The following is a 19,870-nucleotide window of genomic DNA, read 5'->3' as shown; positions in this document are numbered from 1 at the left end:
ACATCAGCGTCTTTTTTTAATCATGAGATAATCTCTTTCCCTTTGGCATCTAGAATGAGTTCTCTTCTCTTCTCCAGGGTAGGATGAATACCTCTGCCTGTCATTCATCTGTGATGAGTACTTGTGTTTGTATATAGAATAAGTAACTGTATCATAATCATATTGAATATGTATATATCTTATATCTTAGATGACACACTTGATATAGCTTTTGTTTCTCATCCAGAGCTGTTTTTCTCTCTTATTTATAACAACATAAAGTAGTTGGTATAGTATCAGTAGAAGGGTGGAGTTTAACTCATCAGGGGTTAGTTGGTATAGCATCACTTGAAAGGTGGAGTTTAACTCTTCAGGGGCTTGGTTAGGCATGACATATGTATTGCATAATGATTCTGATCTTCCAGACTTTTAGATTAACTATACTTTTCGATTTTGTATGCAGTTATACCCGCTTTGATGTTTTAATTAATTTATTTACTAGCCTTGATTTATGCTGGGATTTACGTGACCAATATTAACATATGCTTGATGTTTTCAGGGCTCTGGAATATCATCTTCCTCTTCTCAAATTTGTCACTTTTTATGGGGCTGCCATTTGCCTACCTCTTCACCGAGTCTGAAGGGTTCCCTGGTTCCCGTAAGGTATGAGTTATGTGTTGTAATGTCACAGTGTACTAGTCAAATGTGATGTAAGCATTGCACTGTTAGGAGAGCCCTGAGCATAGTGATAAAGAAAGTGGAAACTAAGATAATAATGTAGGGATAGGAAGTGAAGTTTGATGTATTTTAGATGATTTTATGGCACCACAAAAAATTATTGTGAATATTACAGAGCTATAAGGTAAGATTGCAATTAACTGTATAAAGATAACTGCACAGTGCTGCTTAGGAGGAAAACAAGTTGGATATAGGAAGGGTATGTCTGGTGACCAGTTTTTCTGCACTTTAGCAGGAGGTGGAGAAAGTTGTAGAGGAGGAAATTAATTTAGCAAGTATGAAATTAACCCTTTCATGGCAACTGATGGATATATCAGAATAAACATATAGAATAATGACTGTGAAGTTTGAAATTACCCTTTGGCCACCAAAAGATTTTCCCTCTGTTGCATCACTTAGGGACATCCATGTGACCTTGACACAAGTGCCACATGTGTGCCTGCTACCAAACATATGCTACATCAGGTTTTTATGACCAAGAATTAGTTGCAGCCTTCAACTCTATGTTTTGAGTTGCTTTCATTGCTTTATAGGTGAGTTACACATATGTGAAACATGTAACATTCAGTTAAAGTTATATGTGATTTGGGCCTGTTAATGACTTAGTTTTGCTGATATCTATATTGTTAATTGATGGAATTTTACTGTCTATTTTTTCAAATCATCATTTCACTTCTTAATTTTGTCATAAATGAATATTGATATAAGATACAGAAAACACAGTATCTCTCATTGTAGGAAATTAATACAAAAAATTACAGTTTTTTGGTGGATAAGTGGCAATTTCTTGGAACTATTTTTACGTAAATCATTTTTCACTATTTGAAATAGTTTTTAGGGAACTTGAATGCCAGACAAAGAAAAAACTACTTTAAATGATGAGAAAGTAATTCAGACAGTCATTTTGATAATTTTATTTTTGGTGGATAATGAACTCCATTCAGGAATCAGCCTGAAAATTGTTTGCCCAGTGAAAAGGTTAAAAAAATTATTTATTAGCAAAGCAGTGTATGAAGTTCTGACTATGGCTTGTAAGTTACCAAGGGCTTTTGAAACAAGTAATTTTATGAAAAGTAAGTGGTTGTATAAATGAGTTTCTGAAATGAATATGAAAAATCAACATAAGTATGTGATATCAACATTATTGTTGAAAGTTTATATGGATGGAGTGCTATGTAAAACTGAAAGTAAGGTTAGGTGGTTGTGATGTTTAGCTGAACCATGATGGTAGGAGAGGAAGTGGCTGCGGTTATTGCATGTGTATGATACTGTAAGGTTGCTGTTTGATAAGATTTATAGGTTGCTCAGACGATGTATTTGAAGAGGATATGACAAAAAAAGCAGAATTTCTGTCTTTGACATAGGTAGTTGTTGTTTTGTATCTGGCTGAATGGAAAAGAATTTGTTAATGATCTGAGGTATTCAACAGTGATGATCAGTTAATTTGATGGTTGGAAATCTGAAGTTAAAAGTAAGAGTTAAGGAAGGGAAAAGCTTAGATGTGCTTCGAAAAGTCTGTTTACTGGTAGGAAGGATTTAAACAGTGTGCAAGGTCCTTGTTTGATGTGCTTGCCCATTATAAATGTATTTATTTGAATTTTAAGTTAAGATGTATGAAGACTAAATAGTTTTAAGGAATAGCTTTTGTTAGAATCAGGAAACAGATAGAGTGAGAATGAAGATGGAACTGATGTATGTGATATGTAGAAATCATTAGTAAGACTAATGAATATAAGCATTTTAAGATAGTTTGACCATGGAAGACAAATGGCATATAATAGGTTGGTGAAGAAGATGTATCCTAATATAGGATGAATATATAAAGAGAAAAGATTGACCTCAGTGAAAGATGGAGTGAGTGATTGTTTTGAGGCTAGAACTATTTCATATATAGATATTAGAGGAATAATTTTTTAAACTGTACATGTCGAGAGGTGTGATTAGAGACATTAGTCCCAATGGCCAAATCTGCTTATTGTTCAGAACCAAATACTATGTATGAGCTGAGACATTGTGTGCAATTGATCACCATATTTGAATTGAAAACGAATGGAGTTAAGATGACAGGGTGATAGTCTTGGAAACTTGTTCATGTAAATGTCTAATGTGGCTGTTGAAGTAAGTGCAGTGATAAAGTTGTGAAGACCACTGTTGGCTATAACACTAAGGTACTTGATGAGGAGTCAACTGTATGAGTTATTATTTGAGAAGCATAGGAAACTGATTTCTTCTAAGTTGATAAGATTAAAAAGGCCCTCATGATTGATTAACAGCCATGAAATTTTTGCACATAGTAAACCAAGACCCTGTTAATGTGAACTGATGGCAGGAGTGTTTTGGGTTTTGGATTCCTTGGTGTGAGTTGTCAGGAAACTATAAAGGTAAACAAGTAGACTGTAACAGTTTGATGATATGAAGAATGGAAAGAACGGGGAACCCAAGAGGATGATAGTAGAATCACTTCAATGTGTTTCCTAGTGAGCAAAACTTGGGCCAAATCTGTGAGGGATTTGGAAACTACAAAATAAGTTTATGTATATCCCATGAGATGATGTAAGTGAGAATTGTAAGTTCAAAGATTATCCCCCCTCTCACTTATAACCTTGTATTTACTCTTTTTCTTGTTTATCACAATTGCAGGGGTTACGAGCTCGTATAGTTGAGACTGTAGTAGTCTTAACACTTCTAGTGGTGCTGGTGTTTGGTGTTGCCCTCATTCTTTCCTTTCTGTTGGGTTACTACGAACAGGAGAACCTCTCCCAAATGATTGGTGAGTACCGTTATTGTTCCTTATCTATAACAAATCATTGGCCTGTGTGTTTATTGGCCCTGAACCTTTAACATATGATTCATGTGTGTAGTTTTTTGCTTGTTTTTTTTACAAATGATTAATGAGTGCAGTTGTTGGTAATAATATCTCTCAAACGATTGGTCATTGTAGTAGTCTTGACCTTTTAGAGATACTTGATGAACCAATAGATCTCGAGAACACTAGATTTATGATTCCATTTAGTAGCTTTGAAATATACACATTCTTGATCAGGATATTTTCTAATCTTTCTGAAGCTGTTCTTTATATTAAGCAGTTTGGTTATTGGAATCAGAATGGTTTATGTATCTCCTAGATTTCTTGGTCTTTTCATAATGCTTATGACACTTTATGGGCCAACAAGATTGTATACACAGAATCTACATACAAACTGGTTAATGGTCTGGCATTTTTGAGCTGGGAGTACAGTGGATTAGCCTTTTGAACTGGTGGATTACAATGATCTGATCCTTTGACTTAGAGGAGGGTGGTTGTCTGGCCATTTCAGCCATTGGAGCACAGCAGTTTAGCCTTTTGAACAGATATCGTTGTGCTGATGGAGTGTGGTGATTTGGCCTTTTGAGCAAGTAAAGTACAGTGAGCTTGTAGAGTGCAATTTTCTAACCCTTTGAGCCAGTGGAATGCAGTTATTTATGCTTTTGAGCCAATGTGGTACAGTGTTCTGGCCATTGAAGTACAGGAGTCTGGCACCATGAACTAGTGTTCCAAATAGTTGTGATTTTTTACTGTCAATAATTGCAACTAAGTGGAACAAGTGATTTCATTTAGGTATAGATAGAGAGAATTTGCACATGGAAAATCCTAAGAGGTTTGATGTCTAGTCTGTGCTAAAACACAATTGATGTTGTCTAGACAGGCATGGAAGATATTGTAAAATAATACCACTAAAACTTAAATGCCATATTCATGGTAATAAAAGAGTGAAAATCCATGATCAGAAATAGTTCAGCTGTATGCAAGCAGATTTTAGAAACTGATAGAAGCAATTGAAAAATTTGATCCCTGACCAAGCTGTGACAGAAAAATTGAACTTCTAAAATCATTTAAGGTTTATATAAGGAAAGATATACTTTTAAACTCAGAACTATTTCAAGGGTTGAGCTTTATTGTTTGATCTTTTCAGATTACAGTGGTTTGACATAAAACATTAACAAACATTGTATGGTTTCAGTTTTTGTGCATGTATTATACACAAGAGGTGGAGTGAACATGAATGAATTATTTTAAGCATGTTTCATGTATAGATATGTGTGAAGGGGCATGCTGACTTTCTCAGTGAAGCCCTTGAGATTCCTACAAAGTATCAGTAATGCAGTATTTTTATATAGTTGCATATATAATGTTACATTTACAGGATGCTTTGAGTTACTGTAGATTTACTTTGCTGTTCTGACTTTGATTTCCATAAAAGAAAGCTATTGAAATCAGTTTTTGCCAATATTAGATGTACAAGGCACATAATTTCATCATGGTTTGTTGTAGGCATGATAATGAGATCGACGACCAGTTGGCAGATGGTGCTGACCTTTGTTTCCCTCATTCTTCAGGTTAAGTTAGGTCAGCTTTGCAGTCCTGTTTGCCCTTATGGGATTATGCTTGGCCTGGTTCTGTATCCTTAACTTTTTGTGGTCAGACATTATCCTGCTTGTTGTTGCATGATGACAGATTATTGTATGTGATCCAATAGCAAACTTGTGAGGGAAACCTGTGAATTCTTACACTTGCAGTGGTATACTGCCACTATTAGCTTACACATCACACTTTTGTTGATTTTGACGTTTTGCTTACATTTAGGATAGTGATTAGTTTTCATGCATCCAGCTCTGTAATAAGTGCACAAGTATGCATGTAAGTTTGACTGCATTGTTTGTGTTTGAGATATGCTGGCTAGTATAGCAAATTCATCTCTTGCCATTTGCATCTAATATTTCGTAATACTCTTGATACGGCATAATTCTGGTTGTCAGTTTCATTGCTTACAAGAGTAGCAAGTGGCTCTCTCTACACTTATTTATTTTTTGTTAGAGTATCCAGAAGACAAAGGCTCCTCCCATACCAAGGAAGCCTTGTAATTGCAGTGTTTCTGCTTTGGGTCTCAGTAGAGAGGCTCAGGGTCTTACGTTCCCTCAGGTCAAGTTATACAAGTCTTTCCTCTCTCTATTCATTGGCCAGAACAGTTCAAGTTCATTTATATTTTCCATTTACAAGCATATCAAAGAAAAATTTGTACTAATTCTCTATCATCTATGAGTAAAAGACTCTCTTTGTTATGTAGCTCTCATAATGTAGCCACAGGGAGCTTGTCTTTTTTTCTTGTGTTCTTGTGTGAGTCTGTATATGTGTGTATGTACATGCAACTTGGTGTTAATGGAGTGTGTCCACCTGTGGTTACATTGTGAGGGGAAAAGTCACCTTTAATGAAGTATCGTCACAAAAAAAAAGGAGTGCAGTCTGAGCAAAGAACTTTTCACTCCAGTGGAGTTCATCATTTCCAGTTACTGATTGTAGCATATCCTTGAAGTTGCAGAAGCCCCAGAAAAGAGGTCCTAGGGCTGTATGATAATATAAATAATTATTTATGCAAGTTTATGTAAGAATGTTTATATGTACTTCTTCCTAGTGTTGACATGTTTGGATATTTACAGCACTTGAAAGTTTTTTGTTTTTTAGCAGTAAATCCAATCTTTGTGCTTAGCTGGCCTACATTGTACAGGGCAAGGCTGGTGGACACTGTCATCAGAATAGTCACCCCTGAATGACCTCATACCTACAAATGTGTAGTTTAGTCTCCTGGATGGGAATGGTTGAGAACTGGGGAACTTATGGCACCAGTATGCATCGTGTGCGAGATGGTTTTTCTTCAGAGTTGGCCATAGAAGTTGCTGGAAAATGGAAGAATAAGTTTTATCAGTTAATAAATAGTTTAGGTACAGCCCTATTACAGTTTAACATAATATTAAAACAGATTTGGGTTTAGTAGGTGATTAACAGTCTTGAGACATAAGAGAATATGATGTTCTTTTCTTTCATACTATTCTCCATTTCCCGCATTAGCGAGGTAGCATTAAGAACAGAGGACTGGGCCTTTGTAAGAATATGATGTAATGATGAATAATCTGTTAGTCACTCCTTCTACCATCCAAAGTGTCCAATTTGACATTTCCCCTTAGTACTGTACATAAGGTATTTGATTTAAAATCCTGTTTACAGTCAGTAATCATAGTGCAACCACTCACTATGCATGCTTCCATACTTACTTTTCCAATGTATTTTCTACACACCTACAGTGACTCCTTTGTTATTCATACCCTCCCATACTCTGTTATCCCACTTCATCACTGGTTATAACATAAATCAGATCCCCCCTGTTTATCATGGAAAACGAAGTATGCTTTACACATTTTTTGACATATTGTTTCTTGGAAGTAAACTTCAGTGAATGTGTCTTTTTCTATTGTGCTTGCTGTTCATGAGATACTAACCACAACATTGATTTGGTCTTGTGAATCTTTGAAGTTGTTGCTGGACCACCTGAACACCAGGTCCCTCAGTCGTGGCATTGCTTCAGGATGCCAGGTATCGCACCCTCCCCATGCCCCCCCCATAATTGCTTGGCTGTGTTCTGGGTTGTCACGCATCATGTGAAAACACTGGTTAGGAAAAAGAAATGGCACTTTGTTAAAATTGAATTTTGATGGCTTTTTGTTTGAAATATATTGTCATTGTGGGATGCTAACTTCAGTTTTTGCACTATGAACAAGATAATCTGGGAATTTTGTGTGTCTGTGAGACAAGCTTTAACCTAATATTTAGACTAACAGATATATAGTTAAAAAAAGAAATACCCTTTCTACTCTTTTTTGATAAGTGATAGGAGTGAATTTAGGTAGAAGAGGTAGAGACAGAGATATATTAGTCAGAAAAAGGATTGTTTAGTTTTTGTGTGGGCAAGAACAATTTATGGATTATGCAACTTAGTTTCAGAAGTATATGTAGTAGACCAAAAATGAAAGACCTGTCTATCTATTTATATTTCTGACACCTGTTCCCATTCTTATTTGAGGTAATTCCTGTTTAACTTCTGAAAAAATTATTGTTGTAAACTATTCTCCATAGAATTTTCATTATCCATCCCTTCAACTATCCATTAACTCTCCCATTCTTTATCACCACATTTGAAGATGTATTTCTGCTGCATGTATCTACCAGTCAGACTGCTGTATACTTCTTGCATACGTAAATGTCTGGTCAGTATAAAGTGTCATGCTGTGTTCAGAATTCAAGGAAGTTGGGATTTGGCATGCTTATGATGTAACAATGAATAAGTTCGGAATATGATATATCCAGAAAATAGTTTCTATATAGCATGTAATTGCATTTATTTTTGGTACTTCACACTGACAGGCAATCTTACCTTATCAGAATTCAGCCATTCTTGTACAGCATCAACTTCACGTTGTAGAATAGGCGAGTCAGTGTCACGGATGATGTATCTTTTTACCAGTGGGTCTCCCATGATAGCCAGTCTCCAAACTGTTCCTATTGTCCACCGTATGTCACCTAGCCCTGTTAGGCAGATTAACTGATATTAATGTATTATCAAAATTCTCAGAGTATTAAAGTCAAAACAAAATGTGTAAGAAGTTCTTGGTACTGAATTTGGAGGTGAAGGGAATGGAGGGGAAGAAAGATTGCTACCTGTGTATTGTAGGAGGCAACAGAAAAGGGTGGGAGTAGGGGGCAGGAAACCATCCTCTACACGTATATCAGTTTCTTGAAGTGGAAACTGAAGGTGCCAAGCAAGGAGTTGCTCATCCTTTTCAAAGGCTCATGCTAGAGTTTCTGAATGTATGTAGATGTAACCTGGATGTTGTGGCTCAGAGTGAAACTAAGTTGAGTGGGAAAGGGAAAGAATGGTTTAGGAATGTCTTAGGGGTAAAGTCTTAGATTTATGTGTAGGTTAAATTAAAGGAGTGGTTGGTAGTTCTGTTGAATGAGGAGTTGTTGGAATATGTTATTGTAAGAAAGCGACTTTCAAACTGATGTGGGTGAGAAAGGAAAGTGGATTACGAAAGGTGGGTGACCTGTCATTGCTTATTGGCCTTATAGTGAAATGAATGAGGGAGAGTGTAGAGTGCTTTGGGAGGAGCTGAGTGGATGTATCAGTAGTTTTGTTGCAAGGGACCAAGAATTAGTGGTTGGAAAATTGAATGCAAGAGTAGTTGATTTGACACTTGAAGGTATAATTAGGGGGCATGGGACACCCAATGCAAATGAAAATGATGAACAGCCTCTCAAGTTTTATACTGAAAATAGAGTTGATAATTAAGAATACTTGGTTTAAAAAAGGTGTATATGTGATTATATGTAGGTGAGTGGGGTTATTGGTCATTAAACATTATTGGATTATGTATTAATGGATGTCTGCAAAAGAGAGACTTGTGGATGTAAATGTACTGTGAGTGGTGGCCAGTGGGATGTCTGATCATTTCTTGGTGGAGGCAAGTAAAAAAAATTTGTAGTGAACTTTAGAAAAAAGAGGAAATTACATTATTGGTGAAAGTGAGTTTGGAAAAGAGGCTTGTGTGTAGAGATACTTACAGAGGTTGGTTGTGGAATGGTTCTGGTTGAGAGTACAGCACTTTTTGCAGTCTTTTTGCAACCTTTGTTTGCTCAGTTCCTTCATATTTCAAAGAAAAGTTGAATATCAACATTGTTAAATTGAATGTGGTCATGGAAAATTTTAATCAAGTTTCCCCTTTTCCTTCTTTCCTAACATGGGTAAATCTGTGGTTCCTGCCTTTTCTTTGTAACTTAGCTCCCTTTATGTAATGGACCTGCTGCAACCAATCTACATGTTTTCTCAAGCTGGATGATAACAGTTATGAAACATATTCTGATTTGGATATAAGCTGTATGTAGTTGTTTTCTCCTCCCCCCAAAGGCAGATTTACCATTGGCCAACATCTAGTTTTCCCCCGATTACAGCTCTCTTAATGTGGTTATCTGTTGACAAGCTGGGAACTGCCACTCCTCTAAAATCCACTCACATGTACTCTTTTTATTTTCGTTATGGAATGATCATCAAAACTGAACTTCACCTCATTGGTCCCACCTCACATTGAATATTGTCAAAATTCATTTATCATGTACATCTTTTTAAATAGTGATAGAGCCTTTTTACATCTGTTTGTGGGCTTTTACGGTACTGAATACAATGCTCCTTATTGCCAGAAATATGTTACTGCAATATCCAGATCATATTATAAAAGTAGACTGATTAGGAGAATATGAATCTTGGTATCAAGAGCAGCAAATGAACAAATGAACTTATCACCCAAAATGATTGGAGGATAGGTATACTTTTTAATTTTCATTATAGTTTTATTTATATATTATCAGTGAGGCCTTGCACCATTTTTCTATTCCATGTACTGTACAACACATGGTACTGAACTTCAGAGTGGTTGATGAAAAGTGTAACTACATCACCTAAAATATATATATAGCTTTGGTTAAGGCTTGAATTGTCAATGATGTTTAGCTAAAAGATTGAAATATTTATAGTGCATTTATGCTTTTTTATTTGATTATAAAGGAGAGCCAGTTTTTTATCCTCATTTTTTTTTTCTTGGTGTGGAAATAGACAAGTAAATACATGCTTATTCGTGCTTCAAGTGTGGGTAGATGAGGCAGGTGGATACACTGGTTGCAGTAAACACACATAAGACAAGGCAAGTCTTGGGAAAAGGCATACAACTATCAGTCATACTTTTTAGAGATTTACTGAGGCCTCCAAACTGTTCCAGTGCCTCATCCTTTGTTTGGGTTGCTATCTATTACAAACCAATAAATTTTAAAGCATGAAGAATTAAAGTTTAAATGTTTCCAGACTGAGGATGGTAACATTACCATCCTACTATGCTTACCTCAGTTAAGAACATGTCACCAAAAGGGTAAGGTAGAAAAATATAAAGCCAAAAATACAAGATTATTGTTTGTCACAGTTCCTCATACTTTGATTTACTGGGAAAACTATTTGCATTCCAGGAGTTTAAGGACTGTTGGTCGATGGGAAAAGCATGCAATTCAAAAGCCTTGTGTCTGGAATCATTCTTATCATATATGAAATATGAATTATGAAAAAGCAATATATTCAGTATAGCACCCAGTGTACTGAGGTCAGTTCAAGGGTTGATTTATCTTGCTCTTTACACTGTGATAGGAAGTATATTTGGTATTGTACTGAATGCAAGTAGAAAGAGATAGCCAGGTGGTTTTTTCATTGGCTTATTTCCTCAGTTTAGGTGCATTATTAGTCATTTTAGATCATGCTGCAAATTCAGTATTAAACATATTTGAATCATGTTTATGTTCTAATGTTCTTTGTCATCGTACCTGTGAAACATTTTGATGATGTGTTAACATTGATAGTGTGTTGTGCAGAGGAGACATGACAACACTTTATCATCATCAACACATGCAATGTATGATTTTAAATCTCAGCCATAATTCATAGTTGAATTTTATGTTGAAAGGGTAATTTGATGTAATCATAATTCATCTGTAGCAACTATTACTTTAGGAAAAGAAGGATGTCTTTACCTGCAGGTAGATTTTTAACTGAGCAAAAATCAAGGTGTTGATATCTGCAGGCTAGGGAACACATCCAGTTTCTCTTGACTGGGTCAGAGAGATCAAGGTCATGGTAAAACCTCACTGACCAGTCAGGATACATTTTTGACACTCTTTGCATGAGAGCAGAGGCTCCTCTGTAGTAGGGGCTTGGGAATTTGCCAAATAAGCTAAAACTGACAACCTGCAGGAGAGAGTGTTCATTGTGAGAAATTCAAACTAATGGAATATTTTAAAAGGATTTGCTGTTGGAAGTTGCTGTGATATTATTTTTTAGAAAGCCAATATATTCATGAAACTGATTTGAACATTATCACACTTTCATTTCTGAGTGAAAGATAATTGCTCTTTTGGTTGGTTTGAATTGATTAACTAATATATTTTCTACCAAAATTAAATCATTACATATACTCACAGACTGATTATCTCCTCGCATGGTTGCCCATTCACTACATGTTGACTCTCCGAGTGTTTCATTTATTATTGCAACTATTTCACTTTGTTTTAGTTCATGGCTTGGACAGAAAGTTAGTGTAGGGGACAAGTGCCTTGTACATTTACAAGGATTAAGGTTTATCTTTACATCACAAGTGCTATTATTAAGTGAGCTTAGAGGGAATATTTTTTTTTCTTGTGCATGATGACTGTTATGGTTGGTATTTTGGTAATTTTCCTTGTACTTTGGATATTGACTGGCCTCTTTCTTGTGAGCCATGGCTACCTGATGAATATGTTCAACTCCTTGCATAATTTCCTTTAGAGAAAGTGTGAATAAATTCACTGAAGAATCTTCCCCATTATCATCCATTAGTTCAATCTTGTAAGGGTTGATTTTAGCCTCACTGTAGTGTTTCGTGGAAATTTTAATGTTACTGAAATCTTTGTTTAGTTCTGGAGAAAATGTGGTAGTTTCTGTCTCTTTGGAAGTCTTGTAATTGATGTTATCCATCTCCTGTTGGCTATAATCCTCTTTGTGGGTACTCTGCCATACATCTTGATTTGTTGCCCAGTATGGGTCATCTATGATACGTGGTTTTGGAGTCCTTAGTGATCCACTGGAGTTTATAGGCATCATTGAGGTTTGTGGTTCCAGTGACATTCTTAAGACAGCAGGAACATAACAATATAGAATCATGAGGACAACACCCACTGATACAAGGAGCATTAGTCTTAGTGTGGGATTGCTGAGGTATCTCCATCTCATCTGCTGAAACATAAGAACAGTACTAAAGTGACAGGAAGGAAAGTAACTGTAAACATTTGAAACCTACTTATTGATCCATAGTTCTGGATTTATAAACATCAACCAGGCTGTCTTTACAAACAAACTCTTGTTTTTTAAAAATCTAACCCCTGTATTCTCAAGGTTATTAAGAACTCTATACCCCCACATTTTATGCTGAGAGGGACTCCAGAGCATCAAGATGTATTGCAGCAGATCTTCTGCTGTGACATATCTTGATGTAAATGGTGCCATTGCAGGCTGGCTTAAAAAAACAGTGTTGTCCAACGGGTTATGATCTTAGGGTTGTCATTATATACCAGCTGTGTGAATGACTGCCAGAACAAATTCAGCCATACTTGAATTTGTTTGTAAATCTTGCTAAAGTTACGTGAGAGGTAAGGAAAAGTCCAACATTATGACGGTTCACTGCTGGTTAGATACATAGTTAATGAGGTTCATTTTAGCAGATGGAGAATATTGAAAATTGGAAACAGCATATGGAGGTTGATTTACAAGAATCATACACAAAATACTGCACTGCAATATATATGTGAAATGTATTTGGTGTTTGAGAAGGTATCAGATGTATCACTAGAACGTCAGTGGGGAAAACTAAGGGAGAATAATATTGATTAATATAAAAATTGTCTTCAGGCACATAGACAAGGAAGGTTTAGGAAAGTATTTGAAACATTTTAGACCCAGATGGTAATACACATGACCGGTTTCATCACTGCTTAAAGGAACTGAAAGATTTTCTAGGGAGGGTACAGGGGAGGGGGTCAAAAGATTATACCTGAAAGAGGTGAGTTACAGAGATGTTTGTGGAAATGGACTCGCTTACGTTGGAAGAGGGAAGTTATGATTACGACCATCAAGATTTGAAAGGAATATACCATTTAGATATTGATTGGTCCTTTTGAAATACAGAAAGTTAGAAATAAAAGCATAAGGACTAAGTTTGAGAAAATGTAAAGAAACTCTTTCATAATAATAACAATAGTGTATGAATGGAACACATTTAATGAAAAAAATGGAAATTGTGTGTCAGATTTATGTGTAATAGTGAAGTCAAGAAATGGGGTGCGAGAGTACCATACATACACAACGTACAACTTACAACCTACTCATATGACCTTACAATGATTCTATGATAAATCTTAAAAGTTCGTCTGGTAAATGGTTGATGAAATTTAACCAAAGTTAATGCAAAGTCTGAGAATGGGACTGAGTGTAAGAGGCCTCAGTACAAATACATAAATAGGAAATAAGCTGTAAGTACATGTGGGACTTGAAAGTCGACATTGTACTTAACCTGCGTGTGTGTGTGGGTGTTTTATTTTTTGATAGAAGGCTCAGCACAAACTTGTGTTGGAGTAGGAATCACAATGGTTGGAGCAACGCTGGTCCAAGGTGGTGGGTTGGAGGCAGAGAGGAGGGGAGTGCGCGCTGGCTAGCTGCTGAGACTGATGTGGGTTCTGGTGGTTGCTCCATACTGACGAACACACACACACACACACACACACACACACAGCTGACAGTCGTGCTCGCTCTTGACAATCTTCTGTGGCTGTACAGGCCTACTTGCCTGCTGACACCGTTGACCACACCAAACCCAGATGTTCATTCTCCCTTTGGGAGCTGGTTGATAATTAGATAACTGGCTTATGGTAGTGTGTGTATATATATATATATATATATATATATATATATATATATATATATATATATATATATATATATATATAATACGAACAAAGTGCTCATGAACGCACACCTTCGTAGAACGTACAAACCTCCAACAGCGAGGATCGAACCCGGGACCCGTGTAGAGTAGAACAGGCGGGAATGTGTTTGTGTGTGTATAAAGACTATATATATATATATATATATATATATATATATATATATATATATATATATATATATATATCCAAGGGTAAGAAACGGGGCCATACGATTGTAAAACCCACTTCCTGTCACGCACAAATACTATTTGTATACATACACTCGTTAAAAAACATCAAAATTATATTTACGTTATTTACTGACGGTAGGAAGTCTTCTGGATCTGTACAGAGTTATGTGGTTCATATTTGGATTTTATATGATTAATCGGCGTCCGGTTCATATACTGTATATATATATATATATATATATATATATATATATATATATATATATATATATAGATAGATAGATAGATAGATAGTTATATCGTTTTGATTTGAAGAGCTGTGTAATTGAGAATATTATTATTATTTTCTTGTAAGTGAGACGAACGAGTAAGGCAGTGTGAATGAAGGTAGGGAACCTAGTTGAGCCAGTGTTTGAACATAATGGTGGAACCGTTATGTTACCCTTTGTCTGTCGCACTCACTCCATGATGGTGTCACGCTGTGTGGATCCTGCAGGTAACACCACGTGTTATGTACAGTTACGTTTGACCTCCCTCCCAACACCGGCGGGTATTACGCAGCAGTTTAAGGTTGAACCCAGTGGGACGCCAGACCTGTAAACCACCTGTTACTTTTATTCATGGGATGATGACCACGTGTGGACCCATGTTTTAAAACCACCTCCTCCTGTATTTCTTTTTTCATTATTAGATAACGGCAGTTTGTGCAGCCGGGAATTACCATGGAGTCCACAAGATGGACGAGGCCGCATGGACACGTAAACCACCTATCTGTCTTGCTTCCATACGTGTAACAGGGACCCCACTTAAGAAAGTGAAACACCAGTTTTATGAATGTATGGAATTATACAATAGCTGAGGTTGGAATAAGTACTTACAATAAGTTCAGAAGTTAAAGTGTACTGCATTTCAATACTGTTTTAAGGACGTTGAAAATGCCTACAAGTTGAACTACTTGTCATTCATTATCTCTTGTTTTATTGAATAACGTTAAGAATATGGTCATAACCATCATATTTATGTTACTGCAGGGTTAATCGTTGTGTTTGTAAAAGTACTAGTTGGGAACAAGTAAGAATTAGAGATATAGATAGAAATGGCATTTTTGCCATATTCAATTTAATGGTGTCATTGGTTCCTCATTCTTTGGGGGATGAAGGTCGGTGTAGGTGAGGTAGGTTGTGTATTACGGTAGTTGATTAAGAAAAATTAGTGTGTGTTGTTAGATATATCGTAGTTTGTAAAATCCTGGGCTGGAGGTATTAAAAGCTGGAGTCTTTTAGCTTCAGATAAACCTGGCCCAGTGAGCAGTGGTAGCCACTTTGTGCTGTGCCGAGTAGCACACTCACTTGGCAATCTCTTATGCTTACCTCTCATCCACACCTTTGGTAAGGTTGTTTCATAGTGGATGGAAAGGAGTGGAGGCTTATTCTTGACTGGAGTGCTTGCAGCCTGGAGGATGCATGAGCCCCAGAGAAAGGCTCCTGTAGTTATATAATTTAAGAGAATTTCATGTGTGGAAGGAGTTAAAGTTGTAGTTTTGCATCTGTTATTTAGTTCCTCTTGGAAAATTTCTTTTGTGATTTTTTAATGAAATTCTCCTTTGCTAATGTTAGATTTTGCTTTTTTGCTGGGAATTTCTTGTATTTCACATTTTTTCCCCCAGAGCTGTGTGACAGAATCAGAATCTTGCCAGAATGTTTTGACTCATCACAGTGTTGTGTTAAAGGCGTAAGGGCAAGGCTTGAAACTCACTTGGTCCTATGATAAAAGAATTGAAGTAGCTACCAGTTGCTTATGCTAAAACCTGATTTGTTTAAAGAATGAGTAGTCTTAATGACCAGAGAGCTGATGTTTAAGTAGGTTGTTAAAATGTAAATTAGGAAAAAAAAATTATAGAGGAATAGAATGGAATAGATTAGATTGCCTTTGCAGTAGAGTGTGGTGTTTCAAAATAAGTTGGAATAAAAGAAGTGAATGGAAACTTTAATTATATGAATTACTGTGTTAAGCAAAATTAAATTGTGATAAAGGTGCATAAAATAGGATTTCATTGCTACTGTGTGAACATTGTAAATGACAGGGCTGTGTGTTAATAAATTATCCATTTTCCAGATGTTTGGGGGAGCTTCTACCTACCCTTTCTCTACTCACTCATATCATGTCTGGGTGTCCTCATGCTCCTCTGTAAGTAACTCTCATGCATATCTATTTCTTATTGTTTGTGTTTAATACATGAAAAAAGTGTTTGATTTCTTTCAAGAACTGGAATTGAACTGTTTAAAGGTGAATAATTTGTTTTTACACCCACTTATGGAACTGAATTGTTTAAAGGTTAATAATCTATTTCAACACTAGTTATGGAACTGAATTGTTTAAAGGTTAATAATGTATTTAAACACTAGTTATGGAACTGAATCGTTTAAAGGTTAATCTACTTTAACACCAGTTATGGAAATGAATCATTTAAAGGTTGATAATTTATTTTAACACTGGTTATGAACTGACTAACTGAAGATACCATTTTTATGTAGTGTAGATTGATGGATTAGTTAAATGTTCTAATATTGTGTGGTTGTGAGTGTAAATGGGAAGAGAAAGTACAGTGTCATCAAAAAACTTTTCACTTCAAAGGAGTCCATCATTTCTTTGCTGCTAAAAGTATTGCTTTTGGAAAGAGGTCCTGGGTAATATCAGGAACCCCTGTCAGAAATGAGTCCTGGGGCAATTATAAATGAATAAAGAAAAGGGGAAGAGACATAGGATATATAACTGATATATTGAAAACTCATCACATTTTTCATTTCAAGGCATGCAACTGTTGTCTCCGTGCCATTTATGTTATTGCCTTCCAACTAAAGGAAATGTAGTTGAATCTTAACTGAAGAGGTTTTGTGACAGCTAGAGACTGAGTGTGAACGATTGTGGGGATGGCGATGCTCTTTCCTGTGGGGCAGGGTAGTGACAGGAATGGATGAAGGCAAGCAAGTATGAATATGTACATGTGTATGTATGTAGATGTCTGTATGTGTTCATATGTATATGTCTATATGGGAATATAAAAAAATGATATATATATATATATATATATATATATATATATATATATATAATCTTACCCTTACATTACTTACTTGATTAAACCACCTCACACCACATATTGTCCTCAAACATCTCATTTCCAGCACATCCACCCTCCTGTGCACAACTCTATCCATAGCCCACGCCTCGCAGCCATACAACATTGTTGGAACCACTATTCCTTCAAGCACACGCAAATATACATACCCATACATCTCAACGTACACATATATATAAACACACAGACATATACATATATACAAATGTACATAATTCATACTGTCTGCCTTTATTCATTCCCATCGCCACTCCGCCACATATGAAATAACAACCCCCTCCCCCATCGTGTGCGAGGTAGTGCTAGGAAAAGACGACAAAGGCCACATTCGTTCACACTCAGTCTCTAGCTGTCATGTATAATGCACCAAAACCATATATATATATATATTTTCTTTTTATACTATTCACCATTTCCCACGTTAGCGAGGTAGCGTTAAGAACAGAGGACTGGGCCTCTGAGGGAATATCCTCACCTGGCCCCCTTCACTGTTCCTTCTTTTGGAAAATTGAAAAAAAAAGAGTGGGGAGGATTTCCAGCCCCCCGCTTATATATATATATATATATATATATATATATATATATATATATATATATATATATATATGGAGCGGGGGGCTGGAAATCCTCCCCTCTCGTTTTTTTTTAATTTTCCAAAAGAAGGAACAGAGATTTGGGCCAGGTGAGGGTATTCCCTCAAAGGCCCAGTCCTCTGTTCTTAACGCTACCTCGCTAAAGCGGGAAATGGCGAATAGTTTGAAAAAAATATATATATGTATATATATATATATATATATATATATATATATATATATATATATATATATATATATATATATATTTATATATTGGAAAGGATCACAATTTTGCTCATGATCAAGATATTCCTACGAGTCCACAGGGAAACTTATCGTGTTTCATTTTCTCCGTGGACTCATAAGAATATATTTGTGTGTGTGTGTGATTAAGGAAACAGTGATTAAGTATAATAAATATAAAAGTAAATATTTTACCTTTATTATCTTTACAGTGTGCACACCCGTTGGGCTGGCCCACTTGTTTACTGCCATGGGGAGATTGATGGTAAAACCTGGATTCTTAAGAGACTTGGGCGAGGAGTATCAAGCAGCAGTGCTGCGGGAGGATGCCCTGGCCCGGCAGCTGACACGTCCATCACGGCCACATGCCAGACCCATTACTCGATCCATCTTGAATGCACCTACTGTAGAGGAGGTTCTACGTCAATATCATACCATAAAGAAAAAAAGAATTAAGTTAGGTATGCCCATAATTTGTATACTGTAATGCAAAGGAAACACTTTTTTTTTATGTATCATAGGGTTAGAATAATATTCAGCTTTCTTGGCTTGAGGGACTTGAGCTAGAACTGAATAGTGTTGATATCATTTTCCTATGTACATCAGATTTTGTGATAAAGAGTTCAGGTTACTCTGACATATCTCCTCTGGTAGGATGCTTTTCTTTTGATTTATGATTATAATCAGCTTGCTTCTCAGATGGATTCTTCACAATGTGTTCCTTGCATTAATGTGTGAATTCTTCTGTAGTTGTTACCACTAGCATTGTATGAGTTCTGCAGTTGCTACAAGTATTACAGTTCTAACATCACAGTCTGAAATCTTTAGCAGTTGTTTGTAACATTAGTTTGAATTCTTGTACAGTTGTTAGCAATACAGTTTTAAGTCCTTAAGGTGTCAAATTTTCCTAATTTAAAAGTGCCAACTATTTCCATTCTTTTGCAGTCCTTATAATCCCCTCACATTTAACTCATCCACATGGATCTGTATCTCTTGTTGAAATTAGTTGCTGGTACACTGCTCTCATCTTTGGGCACATTTCCAGAACTGGGATTTCCGTCACCAAACTTGCAGTCGAAGACATATAACTCTTTAAGTTAGATTTGGCTCGGATTATTATTTTGGGGGTAGGGGGATGTAGGAATGTGGCCAGTAGAAAGCTCTTGTAGATTTAATAATAGCTCTGAATTAGCTAAAAAAAATATATATGGCTGACATAAAGAATTACCTGAGGTAAGGAACTGGGAACAGGGAATATTCATTCCACCATAGAGGGATAAAAAGGATTGAGGATATTCACTTTCATTAATTTAAACATGGAATGTATCAAGTGACTCTTAACTGTTACTTCATTATTTATATGGATGGTAGTTCTTATCTGGGCAGCTTCTATAACCTACTGTTTGTAGATACTCTGTTATTTCCTGCATTTTGAACAGGATAACACTTGCAAAATCTCCCAAGAGATACAGAAGGTTATTGACTAATATACTGTAGGTTACTGATCAGTTTCACACCAAATGGTGTTTAAAACTTGACAGCAGTGCTCAAGGTATTTGTCAAAGAGCTGAGTTTGTACAGTATTTCC

At 36.1% G+C, this 19,870-nt stretch overlaps 2 protein-coding genes across 4 annotated transcripts in view; one reads left to right on the top strand and one right to left on the bottom strand.

Annotated features, from left to right (window-relative positions):
- Positions 1-19,870, top strand: part of lili (LMBR1-like protein) — a 67,853-nt gene that overhangs the window by 27,112 nt on the left and 20,871 nt on the right. The window contains exons 4-8 of one of the 2 annotated variants that reach the window (XM_071667715.1): positions 539-642; positions 3,358-3,487; positions 5,030-5,104; positions 16,441-16,512; positions 18,495-18,743. In XM_071667715.1, coding sequence (XP_071523816.1) covers positions 539-642; positions 3,358-3,487; positions 5,030-5,104; positions 16,441-16,512; positions 18,495-18,743 — 630 coding nt within the window. The remainder of the gene's footprint in view (positions 1-538; positions 643-3,357; positions 3,488-5,029; positions 5,105-16,440; positions 16,513-18,494; positions 18,744-19,870) is intronic. The other variant, XM_071667716.1, reaches the window with a different exon arrangement.
- Positions 4,633-14,020, bottom strand: LOC139751975 (uncharacterized). Of its 2 annotated transcripts, none has more exons than XM_071667718.1 (6): positions 13,723-14,020; positions 11,598-12,386; positions 11,153-11,366; positions 7,962-8,113; positions 7,030-7,197; positions 4,633-6,429 (listed from the first exon to the last, which is right to left on the bottom strand). In XM_071667718.1, the coding sequence occupies exons 2-6, from the start codon at positions 12,384-12,386 to the stop codon at positions 6,214-6,216; spliced, it is 1,539 nt and encodes a 512-aa protein (XP_071523819.1). In that variant the 5' UTR covers positions 13,723-14,020; the 3' UTR covers positions 4,633-6,213. The 2 variants fall into 2 exon arrangements, with proteins under 2 accessions (XP_071523819.1, XP_071523818.1); XM_071667717.1 differs by having other exon boundaries at positions 13,774-14,020.

The sequence above is a fragment of the Panulirus ornatus genome, chromosome 12, assembly GCF_036320965.1.
Source record: "Panulirus ornatus isolate Po-2019 chromosome 12, ASM3632096v1, whole genome shotgun sequence".
Lineage (NCBI taxonomy): Eukaryota > Metazoa > Arthropoda > Malacostraca > Decapoda > Palinuridae > Panulirus > Panulirus ornatus.
Note: the sequence above shows the minus strand (reverse complement) of the source record. Positions and strands in the feature narration are given on the sequence as shown.